Source organism: Chroicocephalus ridibundus, chromosome 5 (assembly GCF_963924245.1).
Source record: "Chroicocephalus ridibundus chromosome 5, bChrRid1.1, whole genome shotgun sequence".
NCBI classification, from domain to species: domain Eukaryota; kingdom Metazoa; phylum Chordata; class Aves; order Charadriiformes; family Laridae; genus Chroicocephalus; species Chroicocephalus ridibundus.
Window position 1 is genome coordinate 68,479,641 of NC_086288.1, and position 20,130 is coordinate 68,499,770.

At 35.6% G+C, this 20,130-nt stretch overlaps 1 protein-coding gene across 3 annotated transcripts in view; it reads left to right on the top strand.

Annotated features, from left to right (window-relative positions):
- The window catches only part of SLC30A9 (solute carrier family 30 member 9), a 39,055-nt gene that overhangs the window by 5,310 nt on the left and 13,615 nt on the right, over positions 1-20,130 (top strand). For 2 of the 3 annotated variants that reach the window (XR_010071290.1, XM_063336441.1), the window contains exons 3-15: positions 173-235; positions 4,042-4,141; positions 5,346-5,438; positions 5,827-5,909; positions 7,291-7,349; positions 8,131-8,198; positions 12,753-12,855; positions 14,843-14,898; positions 16,252-16,387; positions 16,797-16,836; positions 17,311-17,382; positions 17,840-17,947; positions 19,233-19,398. Coding sequence is in view for 2 of the 3 variants with exons in the window: in XM_063336441.1 (XP_063192511.1) it covers positions 173-235; positions 4,042-4,141; positions 5,346-5,438; positions 5,827-5,909; positions 7,291-7,349; positions 8,131-8,198; positions 12,753-12,855; positions 14,843-14,898; positions 16,252-16,387; positions 16,797-16,836; positions 17,311-17,382; positions 17,840-17,947; positions 19,233-19,398 (1,147 nt within the window). In the remaining variant the exon portion in view is untranslated. The remainder of the gene's footprint in view (positions 1-172; positions 236-4,041; positions 4,142-5,345; positions 5,439-5,826; positions 5,910-7,290; positions 7,350-8,130; positions 8,199-12,752; positions 12,856-14,842; positions 14,899-16,251; positions 16,388-16,796; positions 16,837-17,310; positions 17,383-17,839; positions 17,948-19,232; positions 19,399-20,130) is intronic. The other variant, XM_063336443.1, reaches the window with a different exon arrangement.

Genomic DNA, 20,130 nt, shown 5'->3' on the forward strand with positions numbered 1-20,130 from the left:
GTCTTTTATTTTGGGAGTTTGAAATCTTGGCAATCTAGCAAAAATGTTTTTTGTCAGGATGGAAAGCAATATTAAGACATATTCTTGTTTTGTTACATCAACCAAACTCTACTAAAAAGAGAAGTAGATAGTTCCATATTTATTTACAGTGAGCTTTATATTTATTTTACAGGACAAGATACGAGCAATGCAGGTCAAAAGCAGTCTTTCCTTAAAGAGCCCATCCAAGTAAAGGGTAAAGAAATACTTCCTGTATTGAAATTTTACTGCTGTCTGATGATAGTTAAAAAAATATGTGTAAGGAAACCGTGGTTCCTCTTCAATTGCGTAAGAAGTTGTGTGAATAACATTTTAAAACACACTTGTACGTCAGCTCTGGTACCAAGTTGTTTGGAAATGACTCCTGAAAAATCAAATACAGCAGAGGTATTCCTTCTGACTACTCACTCTTCTGTGTCTGTTTTTATTTCATTTAAGCTGATGAGTTTGTCAGGAAAAGACTAATTTGTTTACTCATCTGTTACTACAGTCTGTCGTCCCTGCATGTTTTTAGGCATGTCCATTCACCATCTCAGGCTTAATGTGGCTAAGCTGAATACTTGATCTTCCCCGTTCCTTGTTCTAAGTCTTCCTCTGTTCCTTCTTACTGCCGAGTTAATCTAATCAGTGTTGCTTCTAAATACATTTTGACCACATGAACTGCCTAATCTGAGTCCTGTAGGGTTCCTATTTGTGCCTGTAGTAAATACATGCTTTCGTCTTCCGTTACGTTGTTTAAAAACATAAGTGGATAAAATAAAAGCAAAACTTTCTTTCATGTTTTTAGTTTATCATGACTTAATTTCACTCCATCTTCACTCCGATAGTTTCTGTTATGTTATTGTGAGAATTATGCCATTAAAAATTCCTGTGCTTTTGATCACTCCTAACCTTCTATATATGGGAAGAACTTTATCAAAACAGAAATTGCCATTCTCTTTAAACTCCATCAAAATACATAATAATCATCTCTGGAATAAAATGGCTCAGGCTATAAACTGTACCAAAATGCCTTTGTGTCTTTCCACAAATTTAAAGAAAAAATCATATGCTTGTCAGTAACGAGGTGAGATCAGTGTCTCCCTGTATATTTTCCATACACTTTTGTGTACATCCTTTATGTTGATTTCTTTGGGTCTGTTGTCACTTATTGTATGCATGCAAGGGGAGCATACAAAGTAGATAGGAGAAATTAGACTGTGAAATAATTGTAAAACAAATACATCTTTCAGTGAGGAGAGATTTTTGCCTCTGTAGATTATAGACGTGCAAGCAAGAATGTTTAGGTTAAAGATTTTGATAGTTTCTAGAAAGTGGAATTCTAGTCTTCAGATGCTGCTGTGACTTAGTAATACTTGCATCAATAAGTTTCTAAGGCAATAACATTTTTAAAGGATCATGAATCTTAAAAATTTGTGCTATTTGAAGTGTTTCATTTACATCGTCTTTTACTGAGCTTTGTCCTTCTCTTGGAAATACCAAATTAATTTGTTTTTTTCTGCACTAGGAGTAGGATTGTTGATGTATGCTACAACTTACAATTGGTTGTAGTATTTTCTTTTAGTGAAATTTACCCGTGTTTCTGGAAGATGGATTAGTAGGTGTTTGATAAATCCACAAGTTATTTTTTACTGAGGTTAATACACTTTGGATATAGATCTGTTTTAAATAAGAAAAGATGGGAAGCATTCTTCTTGTTTAAAAATGCTCATCGTGTTCTAGCCTTAGTAAATGATGGACTGTTTTTAGGAAATCTCTGGGGTTTTTTTGTCATCTTCGCTCAGGAGCATTGTAGGATGAATGTGATTACTCAAGTAGTTAAAACAATTGTTTAAGTTCAATCTGGATGAGAGAAATCAGATTATGATGGTAAATATTGATACCTGTAGTGTTAGTGGCTTGTTGAGTGTCAAGCAATGTTTTGCCTTTAAGTTTTCAAAACTCAGAAATAATCATAGAATCATATCATAGAATGCCAGGTTGGAAGGGGCCTCAAGGATGATCTGGTCCAACCTTTCTTGCCAAAAGCATAGTCTAGACAAGATGGCCCAGCACCCTGTCCAGCTGAATCTTAAAAGTATCCAATGTTGGGGGAATCCACCACTTCTCTGGAGAGATTGTTCCAATGGCTGATTGTTCTTATTGTTAATAGTTTTCCTCTTGTGCGCAATCGGAATCTCCCCTGGAGTAACCTGTACCCATTAACCCTAGTCTTTTCCACGTGACTCCTTGTAAAAAGAGAGTCTCTGTTGTCTTTGTAGCCAACCTTTAAATACTGGAACGTGGTGATAAGGTCTCGCCTTCTTTTCTCAAGGCTGAACAAACCCAGTTCTCTCAGCCTTTCCTCATATGTCAGGCTTCACAGTCCTTTGATCATCTTGGTGGCCTTTCTCTGGACCCCCTCCAGCCTGTCCACATCTTTTTTTGTATAGTGGGGACCAAAACCGAATACAGTGTTCCAGGTGTGGTCTGACAAGCACTGAGTAGAGTCGGGTGATGACTTCTTGTCTTTTCTGGTGATGCCTTTGTTGATGTAACCCAGCATCCTGTTGGCTTTCTTTGCCCCAGCAGCACACTCCTCACTCATATTGAGCTTGTTGTCCACCAGCACTCCCAGATCCCTTTCCACAGAGCTGCTCCTCAGCCAGGTAGATCCCAACCTGGATTACGTTTTCCCAGGTGCAAGACTTTACACCTGTCTTTGTTGAGCTTCGTAGGGTTCTTGTTAGCCCACTCTTCCAGCCTATCCAGGTCTTCCTGCAGGGTGGCTCTCCCTTCTGAAATGTCCTCTTCCCCACTCAGTTTGGTGTCATCGGCAGACTTCAGCAGAGTACGCTTGAGTGTATACTGACTTAACTTCGTCTTATTTTCAAATGTAAGTACATATATGTATAGACAAGCAGGAAAAAATTGTATAAATTTAAAATTCCACTTGTCCTTTTTCTGAATTGGTGTGGTATTCTTTTCCTTGTGCATGAAAATCTGATGTTATGAGAGTACATTTAGAGGTAAAAAGATACATATTCTTTATACAAAGATATACATTCTTTATTTATAACAATTTTTAATTGTTATAAATTGCCAATACTACATGTGCTAATTTTGAAAGTAATAATTGAGAAAAATGACGTATACGTATATGTCTCAGTTCTCTGTATGATCTACAAAGGTCAAAAATCTTATCTGAAGGAGGTGGAATTGGTTAAGTGTTGGGAAAAAAAAAGAAACGGAGCTCTATGTTGCCATTTCATTTGCTAGAACAAGGGTTTGCCATATTTGAATGCTATTTTAGTAGCCAGACACCATCAAAGCTGGAGAGGTAGCTGACTGGCAGTAAAGTGTAGAACATCTGAGAGCCCTGAACTACAACTTAGCAAGTAGCATTTTTGGATGTAAATCATTCTATTCTTACTCATTTCCACAATGGAAAACATTCCTATGAGGAATCATCCAATGAGGAGTGGCTGAGGGAGCTGGGGTTGTTCAGCCTGGAGAAAAGGAGGCTGAGGGGAGACCTTCTCGCTCTCTACAGCTCCCTGAAAGGAAGGCGTAGCCAGGTGGGGGTCGGTCTCTTCTGCCAAGTAACAGGCGATAGGACAAGAGGAAATGGCCTCAAGTTGTGCCATGGGAGGTTTAGATTGGATATTAGGAAAAATTTCGTCACAAACGTTGTGATGTTATCAAACATTGGACCAGGCTGCCCAGGGAAGTGGTGGAGTCACCATCCCTGGAGGTATTTAAATGACAGGTAGACGTGGTGCTGAGAGACGTGGTTTAGTGGTGGTTTTTGCAGTGTTGGGTTGATGGTTGGACTCGATGATCTGAAAGGTCCCTTCTAACCTAGACGATTCTGTGATTCCTGTCTCTTCACTGTAAGTTTTCTATCTCACTGACAAACATTGCTTTTCAGATCTTCGCTTAGAGGTATTACGATATGACACTAGATTGAATTTCCTTTTGAAGCCCAGTGACTTAACTTGCTTATCTATTTCTGTTTTTAAGTGAAAGCAGTCCTTAAAAAAAGAGAGTATGGACCAAAATACACACAGAATAACTTCATCACTGGAGTCAGAGCAATAAATGAGTTTTGTCTTAAATCCAGGTAGGTTGGGTTTGAGTTGAAATGTAGATTGTGAATATTTGTTTGTTTGTGTTTCAAAAGTAATTGTGATAGTTGAGTGATTTTGCACAGCAACTTTTTCTAAATGCTTTTGTGGTATACATAATCGTAAGTGGCTGAAGGTAGTTCTTGTTTACTTAGTGTTACAGTGGACTAGGAACTTGCCCTTAGTTTGCATGTTTCTGTAGTGGCTTCTTAAAGTAATTTATTTGTACTTATACGACCATAAATCTGGTTGGTGTGAGTCCTCCTCTAGAGCAACTAATCATAGAGGGGAATGGCAAATAAGTCTTGTTTCAGCATTTTGGGGTCATGATGGTTTCATGTGAATGAACATCTCTAAAAGATCAGTGGAAACTTGATTTTACGTGAGGTCTGTAATTTGGAATAAAATATAATCTGTTTCATTGTAACCTAACTATTGTTTTTACACATAGTGTATGTCACCGGACTTGGTCTTTGGTAAAAATCCAGTGACAAACTGTGCTTGGTCCTCTGCCATATTTTTAACTGTCTTGTTGTGCAGAGAAATAACTCAACTAAGTCACTAAAGTTTTGCTGGATTGACCAAGGGGGGGTGGTGGAAGAAAAAAGGACTAGATAACTGGTTGGGCTAAAAATGAAATATTCTGTTGCATTTATGAAAAAAAAAAAATCCCTGATGCCTCTCAATGTAGATGCCCTAATGTGTAGCTCAGCACAGGAAATTTATGTGTTCCCCCAAGTAGTTTTGTTAGCTCCAACCTTTTGCAGCTTGTGCTGGGTATGTAGGTTTTGAGGAGAAATTTTTTTAACTTCTCATGTCACGTGACTTCTGTTTTTCGTTTAGAGGTATTAAGGCGTGAACCCTCTTGTTTAGCACTTGTGCACATTATCAGTTACATGCAGATCATTTATTGGATATTTTATTATTCAATGTTTTATTACTTTGTCTTCCATCTATAGTATTTCATAGTGTGAGGACATGATTTGCACTTCTGAGTGTGGAAAATGCAGTGATTTTCAATAGCATCCTAGAGATAACTTGCTTCATGTTGCATATCTGTTTGGCTCAAATAAATAACTTCAGGTTTTTTGTACTCCAAATTAATAATATCAAAATTGTGGAAAATTACCCAGACATAAAAGAAAAATTAGAATAATATGAACCTTTTCTTGCAGTAAACTGTTTGTTCACTTTCCTTAGTGACTTAGACCAGCTGAGGAAAATTAAACGACGAAGCCCCCATGATGACACTGAGACTTTCACTGTGTACCTGAGATCGGATGTAGAGGCAAAGTAAGAACATCTTTATGAAGGAAAATGTTTGGATCATTTAAAATGGATTATATGAGAGAGAGAGAGAAAAAACTTTTTAAGAGTCAGGTTTACAGTGTGAAAGGGCAATAATGTTTTCCGTTGTCTATCTGAACACATTTTATATACTCATTGTAATAATTACATGTTGTATATAAAACTGGAGGGTATGTTTCATGTGCCCAAAGATTAAGTGCTTTTCCTCAGCCCCCCTTGCCCAGCTTTTGATTCTTTAAAGTAGTCTGTGTGGCTTCTTATCAGAAAGAATGATGCGATGTTCTGCCTTTTAGGAAAGGCATTTGTAATGTAGTCACAGTACAAAAAAATGGCATAAATAGAACGATTGCTAACTTAGTTTTACTCTGTGCAGGTCTCTTGAAGTTTGGGGTAGTCCAGAGGCTCTTGCTAGAGAAAGAAAACGACGTAAAGAGGCAGAGATCAAGTACAGAGAAAGTGAGTATAGAGTTTTCAAATAAATTGAAATGTAAACAACCAAGTTATGATTGGTAGAAATTCACTTTGATGGTGCATTACTTCATTGAGAACATCCAAATTTGGAATTAGCAATTACTGATAAGTTTTTGGTTTTTTGTGTGTTTTTTTTTTTAATAGCATAGTGTTAAAGTAACACATTACTATCTATGCAGATATAGTGTGTCACTATCTTACAATTTATCATCTATGTGATGCAGCAAAAACATGCATTCAGTTGAGATCTATAGTCATTCTTCATTTTTTGGAGGGCTTTCCATTTTTAGATTATAATTAACATCTTCAGTGGTTTGGGATTTTTTTTTATTGAGAGTTTTGAAAAGACTTAAAATCAGTCCAAATCTTGATACCATACTGATTTACTTTTCCTCTGAAATGAATTCGGGTTACCTTTTGCTTCAGAAGTGGGGAAACACTGCCAAGTCATCTTTTTGCTTAAAATTATTGTTGTCATCCTTGCTGGTTTTATCAATAAGAGACACATTCAAATCAGTAGTTTGTAGTGGATTTTGATCTGTCTAGTCAGTTAAAATCACAGGAGAGGCAATATTTCTTCCAGGTACTTATTCCATTTATGCACCTTAAAATTAGAGGTCCCTTTACTTTTTCTTTAAAATAGTTGTGCCACTGGAACACCTCCTAGTAAAAAGGCTGGAGCTGCAGGCACTTCTACCAGTTTGTACTGAGAGTGCAGTCAGTAGCTTCAAAATTTTTAAGTGACCAGCAGAATAATTCTTTGACTAATCCAAAAAAATGAGATTAAAAAAATACTAAATCATAAATTTACTGAAACATTGTATACTTGAAGTGGTAGCTCCCCCTTTTTAGGGACTCTTCTGTTTCTCCACTGGCTGTTTTAATCTGTTTAAATTATTGTGTACAATGTAGTTTGTATAACTTCATAGGGGAGAATCTAGCACTACAGCTTCTACACCAATGTTCATTTTGAAGATACTGAACATTATTAATGGATGGAAAACTACTGACATTAAGAGACTTGTTTTGAAACATGCTTCCCCCTCTCCTTTGAGGTTAAGGGGCGGGAGGTGGGCAGTAGAATGCCTGGATTTGCTGCAGTGTATTTTGAGTTTTTCCCTCTGTGTATCATCCTTTGTTGGTAGAAATGGCAACATCGTATAGGATCCTAACAGATTGTATTTGGCATTTTGCAGGAGTATATAATAATATGTGTTTAATAATACCAGGAAAGGAGTTTTGCACAAAGAAAGATAGACTATGTAGCTCATACTAGAAGTTGGCTGCTGCATAAAAAGAATAGACTTCAGTTCCTGAAAACTACTGGTTAGTAGTAGGTATTCACGATAACAATTTTGTATTGCAGATCTATTTAGAAACCAAAGGCTGTTGAGAGAATACAAGGAGTTCTTTGGAAATACTAAGGTAAGAGATGTTTTAAAGTTTTTGGCTAGAAAAGTGCCAACAGGTGTACTGTGACACCTCTTTGAAGGAAAAAGTTGTGAAACAGTTGCATAAGCTTAACTAACTGAGTACTAATGGAAGATTTATTTGCACTGTAGTGTACCAGATCTATCTCCGATTGTAATGCAGTGGTAAATGTTAGGATGCCAGTTTAAATGGGTTCCTACTGTGGCACTGTAATCCACTAGTAAGGTGTGGGTTTTTTCTTTTGTTGTCAATTACCTTCTTATTAACAAAATTGCAGCTGTACTTGTGATTTCATCTATAGCCTATAAACATGTATAGTAAATATACTGTTAATTGAAAGAAATGAAATAGGTTTCTTAAGGGGGGGAAAAAAAAGGCAACCCAAAACATTAACACTTTGCTCTATGCCCTACTGGCCCTCCCTCTTTGCTTAAGCAGACCTGTTACCTAGATCCAGGTGCTCTGCTATGGTAGAATGATTTCTTAATCTTTCTGCTGCACAGCTGGCTCCTGTCCTTATGGTTGCAGTGGCCCCTGGTGGAGGCTTTGTTGGTTGGTTAACCTTTTCATAGCCATTCATTTGTAGAAATGTGTAAGACCCAACTGCAGTTTGGGTGAGCATTCAGTAATAAATAAGTAGGCTTCAAGAACTGTAGCTTCGCTTTTGCAATACAGGGCAATACAAATTTTTTTATTTAATAATTTGTGTGGTAGGTCCTTCATGAGGTTAACACTTCATTATTTGATTTTAATAATCTCTTATTTCTTTATATAGCCACGCTCCAGTGCAGCAGCTATGTTTTTCAAGGGACCAGGGAAGGTGGTAATGGTAGCTATTTGCATGTAAGTTTAAAAAAATAAATGTTTTGTTTATGCAAGTATAAAACAATTTATATTTATTATCCTGGAAATGAAAACAGTCTGTGTATTCAAGCTAAAGATACCTGTGTCTCTATAACTGAAATTAATAGATGGTTGATGGGAGAGAGTTTAGGTAAATATATTCATCAGTATACAGAGATCAGAGATAGAATATCACTCTGATCAAAGAAGAGCAAATTTTTTGAAGTTGATCAGATTAAACAGTTTATTATAGTAAAAACTAAAATTTTGAAGGGCATGGAGAGGCAGGCATTTAAGGTTGTCCTTTTTCTTGCTCCTTCTTGAGAGGAGGCTTTTTATGTTTTAAACAATCTTCCACATAACAGCAGTTTCTGCTGCTATTCAGCTCTCTTCCTCCCTAACTGATAAGGGGATATTTTAGGAGGTTTCTGCCTTTCACATGTCCTACAAGTTTGAATGAAACAGAACAAAACTAATGATCCTGATTTAAAGCAAATGAGCACAGACTATCTGGCGTGAAATACACAGAAGTGTGTTAAGTTTCTCTTGGGAAACGATGGCTAAAATGTGCTTGCCATAAAACCTGTGAATTTTTAAAATAAATTTGATTTTATAAAAGGTATTTATTTGCTTAGACACTACCAATATAAGGGACCAAAACAGAAACATAGGAAAAATGCTTTTGTGGCACAAGAATCAACATTTTGAGCAGGAGATAACTCTTTGAGTTTTCCTACAAAGCTCTATGCTTTGGGGGGGGAACAAACCCACAAAGCTCATTTGACTGAAAACTTCCCTCTCTACTGAGTATTCTACTATTAACTGTTCAGAGCTTTCCAAGTTAAAAACATACAAGAACTGCTCGTATGGATATTTCTAATGAAGAAAAAAAAAGAGAAAAAGGTGGTGGTGGTGTGGTGTGATCACTTCCACCTTCATCACTCTCTTACAATGATCTAGAGAAAATGGACCTTTCCTCCTGCTTTGTAAATAGGGCATTGCTCTAAACATTGCACTCTCTTCACTTCATAAATACCTTTTGGACTATTAGGCACTTTTATAGATAAATGTGTGGTAGCCAGGCCAGCAGAAGTTTGTAGAGCTGCTTGTCATTTTTTTTGGTGGAGATTATTTAGAAGTTAAAGGATCTCTTGTCACCCTCAAATACCTGATGACTTTTCAGAGACTTAAGTCAAGGCCACCATCGGTGCGTCTTTGTTCGTGACCCTGATCTTGCCATCAGCGTGATTTTTAATGGCTTCTGGTTTTGCGTCAGTAAAGGTCAATCTGTCTTAACTTCTCTGGTTGGAATGATTTGGTAGCCTTTTCACAAACTTCAGGCTTCCCCAGTGAAGGTGGAACATGATTCAATGAAAAGCGAAGTTCTTCTCTACAGATCGGTGTGTGAGGGTATAGATCAGCTGTGCTGGTGCACTTCATGTTGTTTAATAGAATTCTCTGTGTGAGGAAAAACTTTGAAGCTCTGTTAGAGAAATACAGGAAGGCAATGTTTTTTATGAAAAAGGGAATGGTCTGTTATTAGCAAAACGTTCTTCAGAGTCTGGCATTGTTGAAGTGATTTCATTGTCATGCTAACATTTTACCTCTTACGCAATACGAAGTTTTCACGGTGTATATAATTTTTCTTTTTTAAATACTAGTGGTCAAGGATGTTGGTAGTGTTACTGCTTCTTTGGATATAAATGTGATGAAATGTGTTTAGTTCTCAGATTTAGAGCATAAATAGAATTTTTTTTCTCATAGATTCATAATGGATCTGAATATTTTCAGTTTGATTTTTTTAAATTTTGACACTTACTTTTTTACTCTTCTGTCTCAAAAAGCCTAAATATTTTACGTAAGTAAACATGCATGGCTGTGTAAATCAGACCTGGTCCTTCTAAACCGTTATCTTATGCTGTAATGTAGAGTATAAAAAGGGGGTGTTCACATGGTGGTACAATTTGCCATACGTATTTCTCAATTCCCTGTAATTCCTGTTCCCCATATGCATCTTGGGGTTTTGAGGTGGTTATCTTTGAAACAAATTTGGAATGATAAATATGTAAAAGTGAGTATTAATGCCCTTAAATTTTTTCAAGTTTACAGTTCAGTCAGGATAGATTTTCTTTTTTTTCATTTCTTTTAATTCTAATTTAAATTGTTAAGTTAGGAACCTGGATTTGAATAATTGATTTTTATCTACTTTTGCATTTGTATATCGTTTGGGTCTTTTTTTTCCAGAGATGCTGATTCTTGTCATGTGTCAGTACATCTTAAAGTTACCAATTTAGTCTTTATACTAAAATTGACTAGACTTTTGACAGCAAGAAAGATGTGTATCTGTTTCAGCACTTCCCCCCCACGTTGTTGGTGAATGTATGCCTCCTATGTGGACTTTGGAATATAGTTACAAACAGTTGTACTGAATGAAATTGCTTATTTTCTAGGTGCAGAAGAGAGGCTTATTAGAAAATGCTGTATAATAGTAGGCTTAATAAGCATGAGAATTTTACCTAATGAATCATATGATGGGGTTTTTTTTTTTGTTAGTTATTTCTTGGCATGATGTCCAAATCAATACAATAAATCTTTTTCATACTTCACCTGTCTTTCCTGCTTTTTCAGCTCCATGCAGATAGAAATGAGGGAGCTGAATGAGTCAGCATTTCAGTACAATAGAGAAAATACTTTGTGAATTGGTGGTCACTTATGTAAAAGATAACTTTCTTTAAAACTGATTCAGAGTATTTTAACTGCCTTCTCAGAATCCGCTGGTTTTGGATTATTTTTCCTCTGCTGATTAAAATCTTTTTTAGTATTTCTTCCAACAGAATTTAGGCTTCCGTAGGGATTATTATTTTCAAATGCAGTGGTGAATTTGTTTTTTAAAGCAATACATAATTTACTTGCAGTGAAAACCCAAGCTTTTTCAGGAAACACAAATTAGCCTTGATGGTTCTGTAGAGTTGCTAGGTTTTTTGTAATTATTTCCCATGTAGCGCTCTTCATCTTTCTATCCTATGTCTCCAACTTACTGGACATCATTAACAGATTGATTTTGCTGAGCCTGACACTTGAAAATCCTAGTGTGGTTTCTTCTTAGATTTCTAGGATGTCAAGTCCCCCCACAAATTCGGAATTTGTGGGGGTGAATAAAATATCAGCTGAGTGCCTGTTGTGTCATCTGAACAGGTGGGGGCCCCACAACTGAATTGTACCTTCAGATAAGCTGTCAACTCCATTAATACAACATTGAGAAGAACAATACAAAAGTCAAGAGACTGTGCTCATGAATCCCACTGTAACTTCTTTCATTTTCTTTCTGTGCTAAAGATGCTGTGAGTTGGAAGAATTTGTAATTAACACAGGGAGTTTAAATTACGGTTTAGTGTTAAAACAACCTTCCTTTCTTCTTGGGTTACCCACTAACTTATGCACTTCTTTACTTCCCACCTATAAATTATGATGATGCTTTACCATCTCATGAGGTAATGTGACTAAATTAAAAGTTGTAAAGCACGTTCAGGTCCTTCGATGGAAGGAGGTATAGAAAACAGTGCTACCTCTTGCTTGAAGAAGTGGATGTACTGTCACAGAAATTCTTTGAGGATAACCTTGGAAATCAATGTTATTTAATCAACTGTATAACTTGGTGTATGGCAAGGGCCTGGACTTGCGCTTCCTCTAACTTAAATATAATTTCTTGGCATGTGGTTGATCAAAAATGCAACTACAAGATATTGTTAATGCTTATTTATAGCACTTGATTTCATTTTAATACTTTTAAAAATTACCAATAAGCTGAACTCAAATATGTTAAAAAAGATGGAGGAGAATTTTGAAATCCTCTAGTCTGATTTTCTTTGTAATATGATTCTAACAATTAACATACTGATTCTGGTAGTGAATGTTTGAAGTGAGAATGTAGGCTCGGATATCAGTGCTATTAGTTATCGTGCTCTGTACAATGTAACACACTGCTTACTCCAGTGAGCTCGTAACCCAAAAAAGACTTGACAAGTCACACTGGACATCTTTATGGAAAAGTTCCATAGATAATTTTTACAGTGTGATCTAATGACAGCTTTGTCTTCTGTCTGTTGTCTTACATTTGTATCCTACTGGAAGTAGGGAACCTTGCACTCCAGCATTAAGAGGGGATGTATAGGAGGCAAAGGATTGAAGAATGAGAAAGGAAATTGTTAAGGCTTATATTCTCCCACAGGTAGGCCATTAGTTGTTCTGAGTAGTGAATGTGACGGTAGTTTTCAGGAAGCGTAGCTTACTCAGGACTGCTTAGAAGTTAACTGTTCTGGAAAAATAAATTGTGTATCCTTATATATCAAGTTTAGATGAAAGGGCTTTTTATCAGTGACCGTGCAGAAAATGGGTATGCCTTATCTGCCTGTACAGGTCTCTAATGAACTGGTATTTGGTTTCCCCACTTGCTGGCAGGTAATGCATGATTATATAGCATTTGTAGTTTTGCTGAAAATATTAAAGACCAGCTATTCTGTTGTTCTTTAGCTTCTTTCTTCTCTTTGTTTTCAGAAATGGGTTGAATTTTTTCTTTAAGCTACTTGCTTGGGTTTACACGGGTTCTGCAAGTATGTTTTCAGAAGCCATACATTCTTTAGCAGACACATGCAACCAGGTGAGTATTTTTTTCATTCTGCTTAAGTAAGCACTTGTAATAATTTTTCAGGAATGAAGTCAGATACTTAGAGTAGTTGTATTACACTTGAAAGCAATAATTCAATTCACTAGTGTTCTTTAGTTTGCCTATACTGTCTAAATAGTAAGCACCAGAGACGTGGAAACAGTATTTTATTTAGGAGGACTAGAGTGCGTGACGAAATAGTTTTTCTTTACAAAGTTTGCTCATAGATAATGTCAGCATTGTAGAGAAGCCTAGAAATTCCAAGTTTATTAGTCACAACTCTTATTAAAAATGACTTTCAGATGCTACTGTGGTTTCTATTTACAGTGCTCTTCCTGTTCAATACCTGTGATCATTTTTGTACTGTTTTGTATGGTTTGCATGCTTCCTAGAATTAATAGTAATATATCCTAGGAGAAAAAAAGCTAGTACTTAATCTAATGAGCATTTAAATAATTTTGATGCAAAACAGTCTTAAAGATGTTTTTTAAATAAACAGTTTCATCTGGGAGAGGGTGTTCTTGTGTTTTATTTTATTAAATAATTTCTGATTTCAGTCATTCAGATTACCAAGCCTGCCCAGAGTGTGACCAGCTTTGTGTGCGTACAGTGGGAGGAAGATGTACTCTTCTCTGTGTGCGCATAGTATACATGTATATTTTTTAGCTTCCCGGAAACAAAAGCAAAGTAGTCTCCCTTACGAAGTCATGTTATGTACAGTTTTTATCGAACTATAGTCAGATGAAGGCACAATTTGTCAGAAATTCACGTAATCCACAGAAATATTGCTAAGCCCAGAGCTCTTTCTGCTGTTCTCCAATCTGAGTGCAAAGCTGTTTTTACTTTGTTGCAAATTTACTTGCCAAAAGCAGTGGTTTCAATTAGTGGTTTCTACAGGTTTATCTAGCTGCTCTTTTATTTTTTGATACTGATGCCAGTAATTTGGTGGAGGGTTTATAAACTAACGGTAAAATAACTGACCTAGTCTAGCAGCCTTAAATGCAGAAGGAATCTAGAAAGTCACCTGTAACTATAAATAAAATCTATTTGAATGGTGTTAGTGCTTGTATTTCTGCTAATATGATACTATTTTGAATACATCTACATTATTTCAAACCACCTGCCCCAATTGCTTCCGTTCTTCTTTTCTAAACTGTTGTTTTTTCATATAATCAGTTGTTCTGTACTTCAGTTGCAGTTTATTTTCCCTATAACTATCAAGATGAAAGTGCACTGAAAAAGGTTAAACGAGTTATAATATTAGTCAAATATACAAACACTAGGCAATATGTCCCAGCAGAGGCTTAATTTTGTTTATCAAAATGCATATGCATAATGTCACCAGCCTTATCTTTAAGGAAGTGGTGTCAGAAGAAAGTCTTAGTAATTTGGGTAACACGCTCACTCCTCTCTGCCTTACTCCCTGCCCCTCCTGGGCAAGAATGATGTGTTGGTCATCTTAAAGTATCATTAAGTGCTGTCCAGATAAGAAAAAAAAAAAAAAAAGAAAATTGCATTCACTACTGAAAAAGGCTGCAGTGTAAAAATATTGCTGTAAATGTAGTATGCCATCACCATAGTCTGCATAATTTCCCTTCAAGAGGGATTTATTTAAATAACTTTGGTCCCTGAACAACTTCATTCCTTCACATTGAAGCAGAGCAACAAGACTTGTGATTCCGTGTAATGTTCACTTTCGGTTGCAATTCTAAAATTATAATTAACAGTAATTATATATGTACACACATTATAATTACCTATATATTATATATATAGGTATAATTAACAGTTTTTTTGGGGTGGTAGATTTAGGTGACAGGTTTTTGGGGATTATATTCTCTCTCTAATAAAATATCAGTAACAAAGCATATGTGCAGATCAGCAAGTTGCATCTGCCTTTATCTTTCAAGTTCTGTTCATATCGAACGTTTCTAAATTTTTTTTTTCTTAACAAAGACTTTTTTCCATTTGTCCTAAATAGGCATTGCTAGCTTTGGGCATCAGTCAGTCTGCAAGGACGCCTGACCCTAGTCATCCGTAAGCTTTTTGAGTAAATAATGATTTTGGTAATTACATATTGGAGTAAGATCAGTTCTTGTTTGTGTGTCACCTTGTTCTTTTTAATTTGCTGTTTTGTATCATTTCTGAAGTGCATTGTTTCTGACTTTACAATAGATATAATAAGAAAAAGGATTTCTTCCAAACTTCAGTGGCTTGATACATGTTGATATTTCATGTTTTTTTTTTCTGGTATACTTCTTGATGTGTATTATTTTAATGTGCATTATTTCTTTAAGTTATTCTGGGCTCTTCTGCATCTTCCAATGGATAGATTTACTTTGGTTTTAAACACTTTTCATGTGAATGACAAGATTTATTTAAAAATAAAAAACAATGTCCTTTTGCTATTTTCAACAAAGTGCTTTTCTGCAATGCAGCACTTGTATCATAAGGAGATGTGTTTGACTTACTCAAATAAAAACAAAAATTAGTTTAATAGGGATATATTGATAATTTTTCACAACTTCATGAAAGTTAGAAGCTGTGCTAGCTGTGATATTTTCTTGGTGTTGACCTGCTTTACACTTTATGTGTTCGTGCAGGTCAGTCAAACTGTAAGCACTAGTTTAAAATACACCTAACTTACAGAATTAGTTAAACTTTTCTTCATTAAGAGCACCAGGTAACTTGAAAAATGTCTTAATCTTACATTTGTTTAAATACTCGTCATATCTCCTTCCCCCCTCTCAATTTTTTCCCTTCTTCCTCAATATGTTTTTTTTTTACTATTGTTTTTTAAATGTTGCTAAAGAAATGCACTGTTTGTAGTAGCTATTAATACAAAAAAAAGGAGTAGAGCTACACACTTTTAATATTGCTTTAGCTCTTCCCACTCTCTTAGAAAGTGTAAGCATTGAATGTTTGCAGTTAGCTGGACTACTTAAAGATGTCACAAATTTTATTCCCTTTAAATTAGCGTTATAAAACACGTAGGCTGGCTGCCTATAAGGCTAGAGTTTACGCTTAGAAGTAGCATTTCAATAAAATGTAAAAGTGACATGCATGTTTGTTTTTGTTTGGTTTTTTTTTTTTTTACAGTGGTAAAATCCTCATCTGCACAAAAGCTAATATAGCTATGTAAATAACTTGTTTAAAAACAAATTAGAAAAATATCTATGCTTGATATGCTTGTGTGTACTAGATAGCCTTTTCCAGGTGGCTTTTTTTTTCCTTGAATTAAGTTGGATTTAGTAGCTTTGTCTTACGTAGATGCCCAGTCATATGATGATAATTTAAGATGTGTAAAAATTAATTTAAAAAAACTTGTAGATATGTTCGCAGAGATACAGAACCTTATTTCTCTAAATCACTTTATTTGTTTTCATCTAGGTATGGTTTCACAAACATGCGCTATATTGCCTCCCTGATTAGTGGGGTGGGCATTTTCATGATGGGTGCAGGACTTTCTTGGTATCATGGGATCATAGGTTTACTCCACCCTCATCCTATAGAATCTCTTCTTTGGGTAAGCTAATCTTGTTTGATACCGTATTTAACGTTTGTGACTTAATGGAAAGTAACGACACAGTCTGAAATACACTTCCTGAGTTGGTTTGAATCCCAACACAATTAACTCGAACCATCCTTAATGAGAATGTGTTTTAAGAAAAAAAATAATGTTAAATTATAACTGATCTTGTAGAAAAATGAGCTGTTCGTTAAACCCTGCATCTTCCCTTCACACCTCCCAAGAGGTCCTCCTTTTCAGTTTTGCAACATATTGCTTATTTCAAATAGTGTTGGTTGCCTTCTGTTTAGGGACAGCTACACGGCACGGTGGGTAATGGGGTTCTGGAATGCTGCATTTGGATAGCCTATGGTGAAGAGATCTGTATAAATACAGTATAATAATTGAGACTTTTTTTTTCATACAGGCATACTGCATTTTAGCAGGGTCGTTGGTATCGGAAGGAGGTACGCAGTTTCAAGAAACATTTCTATTTAAGTGTTTGTAATCTCTTAAGAGTACAATGTGAGTAATTACAGTAATAGTTGGTTCATGCTTATGCAGTAAACTTTTGAGGTCTATTGCAAATACTTGTGTTGTAAACAAAAAAAAAGTGGAAAAACTTTCTTATCTAATATATAATGTCTGTATATTCTATATGTCTGTATAATAAATTGTTGAAGAACACATCATTTGGAAAGTATATGTAGAATGCCTTTGGGTATGAAATACCAGTGAATATAACTGTTCTTATTTGTATGGGAGACATGCCTGTAGAAAAGAAGGTAACATTATGCTTTGTCATTATTCAAAGCATCAATAAGCAGAGCTTTCTTGATGATCTGTTGCTATGATATAAAGAAAAGTTTCCTCTCTTCAATATGGAAACAAGTGGTTTTGCCTCTTAACCATTTTCAGCAAGTACTTTGGTGTTGTTTCAGCTACCCTTCTTGTTGCTATAAATGAAATTCGCAGGAGTGCTCGAGCCAAGGGTCTTTCATTTTATCAATATGGTATGTGTCGTTATAGCAATAAGGTATGTGGTTATTTAAAACAGAATCTATTTACCAGTATTTGCATAATGATAGAAACAATTTTGTCTGTTTTACCTTTCCCTTTCCCCTTGCTTTATTGATCTGTTTTCTAGTTACAAATACATTTTACAAATCAGGTGACAGTTAGTAACACTGCTTAGATACTTTTACTAAACTACTTGCATTTTTCAGGATAAATGCCTTTTTACGTTTTTTTTAAACATGTTGGAGAAGCTTCGATAATTGGCACAAGGCTTGTTCTGTGTATGTATGAATGCTTTCAGAAGTGTGCACATATGCAAAAATTCAGTTTACACCTATATACTTACAGAAATTTTTCTCTTAAGTTGCTGGTGTTAGTATAGTTTAAGTACTGTGCATAATGTGGTAAAGCTAAGCTTTCCAAAGTAATATAATTTTTTTGTTGTATATGCAGTTGTGCAGAGTCGTGATCCTAGTACAAACGTGGTGTTACTGGAGGATGCTGCAGCAGTTCTGAGTGTGGCCGTAGCTGCTACCTGTATGGGTCTGACTTCTTTAACAGGTAAAATTCTGCCTCAAACTGAGACAAGCAGGATGTGAATTTCTTCCTGTGCGTGATGTGAACACAGAGCATTTAGTTTATATTGGTTGACTTCAATACATCTCTGCTCTTTTTCTAATGCTTGCACTGTGTAAGCTTCTGGAGGTTTATACTATTTTTTGATTGGATTTTTAGTAGTTTGAGTTGAAAATATTTAAAATAAAAAAAGTTTGGGTTTTTTCATATGTCTATTATTGGTGGGGTTGGGCTTGAAAGAGTACATGCAGATGGGTCTAACTCCTTTTTGAGCTATTTTATCATACGAACTAGGCTATTTTTTTTAAAAAATATGTTTATTGTAGTCAGTTACGCAAATCACTTTGGTCCATGGTAGGATTAGATAGTTTGAACTCCCTCAGTCAGTGGTATGCAGCTCCCTGTGGATGCGGGGAGGATTTAAGGAAGCAGTCCTTTCCTTTTGATACCGAGTGGTATTAGTGTTATCTTCAGATTACAGTAGCTGCTCCTGAACAGTGAGCAAACCTGTCTCATGTGGGTAGGATGATCTATATGGCAACTGATTCAAAGTCTGTCTTTGCTGCGCAGTTACAGTTTCTAAAGAGGAAACATTATTCATTTGTCCCTTTTTAAGTATTGTCCCTATTTTAAGTCTTTTTCAATTGTTTAAAAAAATAAATATGGTAATTTTGTTTCTTTGTGGCTTCTAGTGAGTTAATTGCAAGTTTCATTTTTTTTTAATAGAAGTCAGGTTTTTATTCCATCTCTATTTTCCTTCAGAAAGTTAAAAATAAATTACTGTTTCTACAAATCGGAATGTGGATGAATACATGTTTAAAACTTACTATGCAAGTACTGTGTTCCAGAAATGGTTAATACTTGCACAAGTTTTTGAGTTACTGATAAAAGAACACAGACTTTTGTGCTGCTGCCTGTGTTTAGGCTTATATAATTTTATGTTAATAAAGGTAAATCTATATACAGAAACCCAAATAGCTCACAAGAGTTTTTGCCCTGTGGGAGACAGGAGTGTCCGAGGGACTAGAGGCTTTATCTTAAGATAACTTGTTTTCCTACAGCTTTATCTCGTTCTGCAGTAGGAAAGAATGGCCAGTATGTTAAAAATATCCAAACCAACCAAAACCAACAAAAAAATCCCACCAGAAAGCAAAAAGCATGCACACGCGCACACACACCCCCAACTATATACTCCTTTCAGTGTGAAATCTGAATTATCTGCTATGGTTTAGAAATGCTCTGTGAAACTAATTTGACATGTCTTGTTTAGGAAACCCTTATTACGACAGTGTGGGGTCTCTGGGTGTTGGAACTTTGTTAGGAACTGTGTCAGCATTTCTGATCTACACCAACACCGAAGCCCTGCTGGGACGATCCATTCAACCTGAACAACTGCAGCGACTCACCGAGTTACTGGAAAGTGATCCTGTAGTAAGGTAAGAATCTTTACAGCTCAGTCTCTACTGAGAACAAGAAGAAGCAGGAGAATAACACTGCGAAAAAATAGTTCAGGCACTTCAAATGAGAGAAATATGGTGAGATTGATTATTTTCAGGGTGGATTCTTCTGTATTGATATTTTAGTATCTTAATTACTACTAATTTCTGTTTGTATGCTAAAAATTTCAATAAGTGAATACTCGTACCTCTCAGATGTTCCACAGCTGAAATAAAATTGCAAATATGTTCTAACAGTTACATTAATTACAGGAATTGACAATGGCTTAATGAGAAAGCCATCACAAACTTAAAACTGTTTTCAAATGCATGCAATGCAAGCATTTAAATGAGACTGTAATGTTGCTTTTATAGTTTATTAGCACGTAGATATTTAAATTCTGTTACTGTTAATATTCTGTGTCTGGAATTCTGTAGCAGTTGGCAGTGAAATGCTGCGGTAGTATTATGATGTAATAGATTCTGCATGCGAGATGCTTACAGAATGAACTCAATGCTAATTTCTCTTTCTTTGGAAATCTGCAATTTGCAGTGAAATAAACTTACAGCTCATTGTAATTCTGAAATCTTATTTAAATGCTTTTTAAGGAGCTGTTTTAGCTTACTTTAACCCTATTAACCTTGATTTAGAAGCAAAACCCTTTTTGTTTTCTTCTTAATCTTTATTCAGGAATATATTTCTGTGCAAATCAGATGGAATATTTTAGTGCT